The 8,375-nt window shown below is 36.0% G+C and overlaps 1 protein-coding gene across 3 annotated transcripts; it reads right to left on the reverse strand.

Moving 5' to 3' along the window:
- Positions 1-73: 73 nt before the first annotated feature.
- On the reverse strand, positions 74-7,214 carry LOC137024771 (zinc finger protein 239-like). Of its 3 annotated transcripts, none has more exons than XM_067392649.1 (3): positions 7,163-7,214; positions 5,881-6,100; positions 74-1,006 (listed from the first exon to the last, which is right to left on the reverse strand). In XM_067392649.1, exons 2-3 carry the CDS (start codon positions 6,050-6,052, stop codon positions 417-419), a joined length of 762 nt encoding a protein of 253 aa, XP_067248750.1. In that variant the 5' UTR covers positions 6,053-6,100; positions 7,163-7,214; the 3' UTR covers positions 74-416. The 3 variants fall into 3 exon arrangements, with proteins under 3 accessions (XP_067248750.1, XP_067248749.1, XP_067248751.1); XM_067392648.1 differs by having other exon boundaries at positions 7,112-7,210; XM_067392650.1 differs by lacking the exons at positions 5,881-6,100; positions 7,163-7,214 and adding an exon at positions 4,224-4,325.
- Positions 7,215-8,375: the final 1,161 nt, after the last annotated feature.

Raw genomic sequence — 8,375 nt, forward strand, 5'->3', positions numbered from 1 at the left:
TACCTTCCACTGAAGCTCACATCAGGTGCACAGTGTTTAAAAAGTCTCTGTATGTGTGTCAGGGAAGACAGCTGTCTATACCCTCACCAGTCAGCACTTACATTGCAGTACAAACTATACAGTGTTCAACACTTTTTATACATAATGTGTAAATGTATGAATAAAACATTATACTAAGCTTTCAGAATCCCCTAACCTAAAGTCAAAACTTAATTGCACATAAATATGTTTCATATCACTTATAGAGATTCCTGTTACAAGTTATGTGTAACGTGATCTCATGAGCGTATTAGTAAATAAAGATGGTCTGGCATACTTGCATTTGCATAAACACTAACGTACATCAAGGGTGTATGTACAGCTTCTACATTAGTTTTACAACTTCAGAAATGTACAAATGCTTACTTTTATTTATTCTACTTCTCTCCAGAATGAATTCTTCTCATGTGGACTTTAAGGTTTCCATCTTGATTGAAACTCTTTCCACACTGTTGGCATGTGAAAGGCTTTTTCCCGGAGTGAACGTTTATGTGTTTTTTAAGGTTTCCTTTCTGAGTGAAACGTAATCCACACTGTTGGCATGTGAATGGACTCTCTCCAGTGTGAACTCTCATGTGGACTTTAAGGTTTCCTTGTGTACTGAAGCTCTTTCCACACTCTTGGCATGTGTAAGGCTTCTCTCCAGTGTGAATTCTCATATGGACTTTAAGGTTTCCTTGTTGATTGAAAATTACTCCACAATGTTGGCAGGGGTAAAACTTCCTTCCCGTGTGAACTCTCATGTGTACTTCAAGGTTTCCATGCTTATTGAATCTTAGTCCACACAGTTGGCAGGTGAAATTACCTATTGTCCCTCTCTTTTGAGCCCTTTTTTGTGAGGAAGTTTTTTCAGTCTCTGAGCAACTAAAAGATTTTTCTTCAGTTATGGCATAATGAAGTGTCTTGTACTGATCTTTCTTTTCCATTTGATTAAGATCTTGACTCTCCTCTTTTAATGGCATCAGGTCTAAGGTGAAAAAAGACATAGAAGTTAATCCCAGTTTAGTGTCACAAAGCAACAGGCATCAAAACATTTAGACACGTAAAACATTAAAACTAATAATATGTATGCTAGATCCTATACACCAGGGATGCCAAACTCAGATCTTGGTGGGTTTCCTGGTTGGATTTGCACCACCAATATGAACTCTGAAGTCCTGGTTCTCTGGTTTTTGTGTGGGGAGTTTATATCTTAACTCTGACCTTAGAAAAATGTTCTGTTGTCAGAATTGGCCCTTCGCAAAGACCCACCCCCCTTAGTTACTGTTGCTTTGTCCGACAAGCCATGGCACTGTCATGCCATACGCAGTGAAAAATACATTGCAGAGCAAAGAGGACACTGACACGTTGACAGACAAGACAGAGCTGGGGCCTGTACCATGATGGTAGATGAACAAACTCAGGGTTATAGGATTAGTTTCGAGTTGACAAAACCAAACCACTCCAATTCGGCTTTGTTGGTACCATGATGCTGATCATCAACTTTCTCTGTCAACTCAGGCTTTGATCCTGAGTCTGTGAAGTGTGTGCACATGAATCTGTGACATCAGTGGTGAACAGCCAATCACATGCCTTGCAACAGAAATAAACTGTGATTCACTTCTCACGAGAGAGCCAGCGAGATTCAATTAACTGAAAATTAAGAATTTAAACGCATTTACACTAATGGAAAATACTTATCTTTGAAAGAGGACAAATAAAAGAAATGATCTTTCTCTATCAGTCCAAGTGAAGTTAGTTTATATGGTTAATAATATATAGCGATAGAGACTCAAACATACAAGCTCACATGTAGTCATATTTAAATAGTATATTTACACCTTATTTATATTAGCCTACATATGATCAATATTCATTGAAACTAAGTGCTTAATAACAACTGTTAAACTAAACTTGCATGTGTGTAATGGATTAATAAAAATATAGATCATATACAAATCATATATAAATTATATTATCATTAAAACCAGACAATTTCATCATTAAATATTTGTTTTTACTATATAATGACCTTTAATTTGGAGGAAGAGAAACTGGGGGAGTGACTTTATTGCGTTGGGTGTGTCAGTGTCACTTAGCTTACACCTGATTGGTCCAATTTCAGTTTGAGATCTCTAACCCTGAACATAACCTGCCCCGGAGCAGGTTAGCCGTGGAGCGTAAGTTACCATGGCGATGAACACCGCTAAAAGCCAAGTCACTTTCATGGTACCTAAAACCCAGGATTGGTGCAAACTAATCTGAAACTTACCTGGCTAGCCAGCTAATCCAGCTTCATGGTACAGGCCCCAGGTTACTTATGATATTAAACAAAGTCCCAGCTTTCAAATTGTGTAATTTAAGAAATTTGAATAATAAAAACTGTTCTGTTTTGTGGCTCTTTAATGTGTAGTTACAGATTGCTGTAGCACCTCAGCTCAAGCGGCTCGTAAACCAATCATCTCTTCCTACTAGTTCAATTAATGCATCAAATAAACATGAATGAACATCAGAAGGTATGTTGTTTCAAATGTGGAAAGACGTCAGTACTAGGGATGGGCTTCGTTAAGGTTTTAACGGTATTACTACTCTTACCGATACTGCTTATCGATCCGGTACTTTAACGGTATTCTTATCGGTACTTAAAGGTCCCGTTCTTCGTGATCCCATGTTTCAAACTTTAGCTAGTGTGTAATGTTGTTGTTACAGTATAAATAAAATCTGTAAAATTTTAAAGCTCAAAGTTCAGTGCCAAGCGAGATATTTTATTTAACAGAAGTCGCCTACATCGAACGGCCAGTTTGGACTACATCCCTCTACTTCCTTCTTTAATGACGTCACTAAAAAGTTTTTTGACTAACCTCCGCCCACAGGAATACACAAGAGTTGCGTTTGTAGAGTGTGTTTGTTGCCATGTCGTCGAAACACTGTTATTTTCATCCCGCAGTCCAATCACCGGGTCTGATTCCGGCTCAAATTGATAGGGTAAAATTAAAGACATGTTTACAATTACACTGAGCGCGTGCATCTCCACGTTATGGTAAGAGGCGTGACCTTTCCGGGCAAGGTTCGCTAAGCTGCTGTCGAATCACAACACAGGAACCGCTGGCAGAATCAGAACTTGTTACGTATTTCTGAAGGAGGGACTTCATAGAACAAGGAAGTCATCAGCCCGTTTTTATGACAGTGGAAACAGCGGTATACAGATAAGTAAATTATGTGAAAAATACTGTTTTTTTTTACACGCGAAACATGAACATGTTATATTGCACACTATAAACGCAATCAAAGCTTCAAAAAACCACGAAAAACGGGACCTTTAACTTTGCTTTATATTATATGGTGTCTGGCATTTTTGTTTTATATAATATACAGTAAGAACATGAACAAAGAAACAAAGTAAAACAAACTGACAAATACAATAAAACAAAGATACAAATGAAATAAAGTGCTTTCATTTGTTCATGTGTTCAGGTAAGTAATATAGGCCTAGCCTATAAAAGAAATCGAAGTAAAGTAACCAAATGTAAAATAACACTGCATGGTTTTCCCAGTATAAATTAATAGATTAATGCTTATTAAAGCTAACTATATTCAGATGAAGAGCTGTTGAGTGATTTTCTCTTTGCATATCATTGCACTGTTGCAGCCATGATACGGCATCAAAGTTCCTTGATTATTACGCCGGAATGAGAGTATAGTTCCTAGCCATATCAGCCTAGAAAATCACAACTTTTCATTTTCCGTTGGTGTTAGTACACGATTTAACTACAGAAGAGTCAAGTTTTAAATAGGAAAAATATCGAAACTCTTTGGTGATTTTTAAGTGCGATGCTAACGGTCTAATCAGATTCAATGAACTATGCTAAAAGTGGTACCGCCAGAACCGGAGATCGGCTGAATGGATTCGAAAACGGTAAAACTCAACTGTTTAACTCTAGGGGAGTTGGAAAATGAGCCTATTTTCAAAAAAAGTGGAGTGTTCCTTTAAGTTCTTGTTATTTGCTCTTGACACTAACACTCACGCAACTTATAAACACAGATGACCATGTTGTTTTTTGTTTTACAGATGTTAATCAATCAATGTTTATGCAACCATGAAGTTTTCACTGTGTGCCATTTGTCACAGCTTTAAGCAAGCAAATTTTTGTTTCCAAGTTGTTCCAAACTCTTTCCAAACTGTTGCCATGCGTGAGGCTTCTCACCAGTGTGAATTTTCAAGTGCCTGTAAACATCTTGGTGCCAGATACCACAGCACAGCTTCAGGGGTCTAGTGGAGTCCATGGATCAACGGGTCAGGGCTGTTTTGGCAGCAAAAGGGGGACCAACACAATATTAGGAAGGCGGTCATAATGTTATGCCTGATTAGAGGTCTGCTACCCAACCCAAGCAAGACGGGTCCTGAAGAACTTACGGCTTTCAGGTCGGGTTAAGGTTTCACTAACGGGTTTGGGTCTGTAACTGAGAAAAAGTATATAGGCTATTACAAGGGTGTCCATCCCTGCTCCTGGAGAACTACCATGCTGCAGATTTTAGTTCCAACCCTGCTCCAACACACCTGTCTGTAATTATCATGTTGCCCTGAACACCATGATTAGCTGGTTCAGGTGTGTTTGATTTGGGTTGGAGCTGAAATCTGCAGGGAGGTAGCCCTCCAGGACCAGGGTTGGACAACCCTGGGCTATTATATAAGCCTTGCTTGCCATCTCCTGTACATTTAAAATTCACATTATATATGAACTGTTTTGGGCATGTGCTCCCATTCTTGTGTGCTCTTTCGGTCATAACATGGCACTCAAACCTCTAACTCAAGGGTGCCTAACCCTGTTCCTGGAGATCTACCAACCTGTAAAGTTTAGCTCCAACCTTGATAAAACACACCTGTTTGTTTGTTTATTAAGTTTTTACACCATGTTAACATCATGGCTATTTACAAGGCAAACAAAAAGGTCAATATCATCCATAAAATTTACATTATTATATAAACATTTCAACTTAACATAGGATAGAATATCTAAAATGCATTCAGGTGATACATTTTGAAATATTTTCTTGCAGCATCATAAAAATTACAGTTCAACAGAATATGCTTACATGAGAGACATAAAGGAAGAACTTCACCTATTAATAAAAACCCATGGTTAAGTCTTGAAAGCCCCAGTCTACACCTAGTGAAGACGACTTGATCATGTCTTCATTTAAAGTTATGGAAGGTACTTCTTTTTATACTAGAGTTTATTTCATACAGCTTATTTTTATTTTCATCTCATTCTTTCTGCCACTTGTTAGTGATAAATAAATTAATTATTGGTTCAAAATCAGAAGGTGGTATTTGACAGTCAGATGCATGTATTATAAATACATTGTGTGTATGTGACTATTCAGGCACAAAAAGAACTGATCGGGCATGTGACAGAACGCTTCTGTTGTGTCATTCTGTCTATCCCACATTCATCGATAACGAATTGTGATTGAATTGTAATTTTGTGCTACAAAAAGCTTGGCTACCTATGATTGGGCTGTAGGCTGAAATTATATTCAACCCGCCAAAGTGTCTAGTGGGAGTGGCTGTCTTACCCGCCACAGCTGAAATCTACCCACATTTGGTGGATTGACGGGTGTTAACGCATATATAATGTGGACACATACATATACATGAACATGATGGTTATTCTAGTCTAGTACTAGACTAAATGTGAGAATACATTTACTTCTACTTTCCATAAAAAGTAACTAACGCAATTCGTTTAGTCCTTTCTAGGGAGTAACACAATTACTTTTGGTATAGCACTTTTAAGGATGTCTGTCCACATGATGTGATAGGATCAAATTACAGAGTTCAGCTTTGAGAATGAAACCAACCTGTTTGTTCCTCAGTTTCTTCATGTTTGACTCTGAATGTTTCTTCAATCCTCAGGTCTTCACTCTCCTCTTTAATAAACGCTGTCTTTATTTGTTCCTCAGTTTCTTCATGTTTGACTTTGAATGTGTCTTCTATCTTCACGTCTTCACTCTCTTCTTTAATAATCGCCATCTTTATAAAAGTGTGTCACGAGGATCTGTTGCTTCACCAGGAGTTTTTCTGTTTTTAAGATGAGAATAATTAACAAAGAAAAATGAATGCAAACTAAATCTCTGAGTGCATTCAATCAGCTCTAGTTCAGTAGATCAGTATACTGGTGAGAGAGTCAGAGTAGGCCTGGGCAATACAACAGTTTCTGTATTTATGATGAGGATGTAAGGGTCATTGTTGTATTTTAACGTTTTGTTAGCCTATCCAGTTGAACCCACGAGATATGGCGCTGCTTCGCTGTTCAATGCTGGGATCTTAGTTACGTCAACTGAAACCAAGCCATTCAACTGCATATTTTGCACATTTTCATTGCTTTAAACGAACAATTTAATGTGGTATAGTAATTTTTTTTTTAATTTTTAAATTTTAATTTTTTTTGCTCATTGTCTTGTGGCCTGAGGAGACAAGCCAAAAGCTTAACACTTTTTAAATCTTCGAACAATGTATAAGAAAGAATGTTTTAATTTTATGTTGTGTTTGACTAAAATTATTTGTTATTTGCATTAATAAATTGGGCAAATTAAAAGCACAGTGGTTAAAATAAAAACTTTTTCTATTGGTCTTTGTTTAAAAAGGTTATTTTCATAGATACCAAATGAATGAAACACTTTATCATGATAAGATTTTTAGCTGTATCACCCAGCCCTAATGGACTTTTATATACATACATAGACACACACACCTAATATAGCCAAAAACACTCAAAATTAGCACTACAAACTAATAAAAGAACACACATTACACAAACTTAATACAGTTTAGGTTATGTAACGATTTGTAGAAATGGAGATATAAATAGAGTGCTTTGAATCAGTGAATCAAATGGTTTGTTTACTCAACTTCTCCATCACTACTCTCCAGTGACTGAGTTCAAGTTAATGATTTCTAATTCACGATTAAGGAGCGAAATGAGACACATCTTTAGTTACTCGGTGTTTCTATTATGTTATTTTGCTCACACAACGTCAAAATATGTTAGATAAAGAAATGCAATGTTACATTGAATATAATTAAACTCACTTTGAAAGCTGCTGAACGGTTTCTATCGTTTCAAACGCTTTAAACACAAACCTTTATTCAGCCGAATCACAACAAATGCAGGAGTGTGGCGCGTCCATATGACGTCACACCGGGAGACCAAAATAAAAGTCTGGCTTAAAATAATTTTATTTCTGTATTTTTTAAATACATTTACATATGAACATATAATGACAGTGTATTTATTGAACAAAAAAATCCTTTTGTTTATCAAATTTTGATAAATTTGATAAACAAACTTTGCTAAATTGATTGTTGAACAAGTATATTAGACATTATTTAAAATATTATTTTAGCTAAAGTATTTGTATCAATACTTTGTCTTTAGCCTCATGCTGGTGGGGTAAAAGGCCCCTCTCACCACCTCAAACATTTTATAAGATTTTTAAACAAACCACTTTTATGATTTTCACACAAAATATATTGCTTCATAAATGTTCAATACAAACATATATATTTTTATTATCATACACTTTAGGAGTAGTGAAAAGCATTTTTTTCTTAAGGTGTGCCTTTAGCACCGTTGTACTCAGAAAACACATTAAAAAAATAATAATAATGAAAAAATACCATAACTTCAAGTAACAGGGTTTTTGTAAGTCCTTAAAAAAGTATTCAATTTGGTTTGATCAAATTTAAGACCATAAAAAGTCTTAAATATAAAAACAAAACTTAAATAATAATTTTAATAGGCCTTAAATCTGGGGATGGAAAAACAGAGACACTGTGGTCTGGATATGTGCAAATATGTTGTTTGAGAGTCCTACCAGAGTTGAGCTCCAACCCTCAAACAAAAGCTTTTTTTTCTTATGGTTTATGTCTACTTTATCATGTTTAACATTATTTATTAGTTTATAACTTTAATTATTTTAATGACAAATGTCGAGAGCGCATTATGTACCACAAGAGCACATCCATGTAACAAATCTCTCCAATCACAGGCAGATTTATTTTATTCTTGCACAAAACTGGATACGCGCTTTCAAATACAGATTTTACATGTGCACACTCAAACTTTGTCCTGATCTCTACTTTCTTTCTCTAGAATTGTCTTCTCTACTGGATTTAACATTGTCAGGAGCTTTCAACCACCAGACTTTCATGATTGACTGATGCAATAACACAGTGTAGGCCTACCTTTAAATTGAAAAGAAATGATTATTATGATTATGGTGTGTGGGCAAAAACACTGGGAAAACATGTATTTAAATATGTATTTCACCAATACATGCAACTCAGAATTCAT

This window comes from Chanodichthys erythropterus, chromosome 8, assembly GCF_024489055.1.
Source record: "Chanodichthys erythropterus isolate Z2021 chromosome 8, ASM2448905v1, whole genome shotgun sequence".
NCBI classification, from domain to species: domain Eukaryota; kingdom Metazoa; phylum Chordata; class Actinopteri; order Cypriniformes; family Xenocyprididae; genus Chanodichthys; species Chanodichthys erythropterus.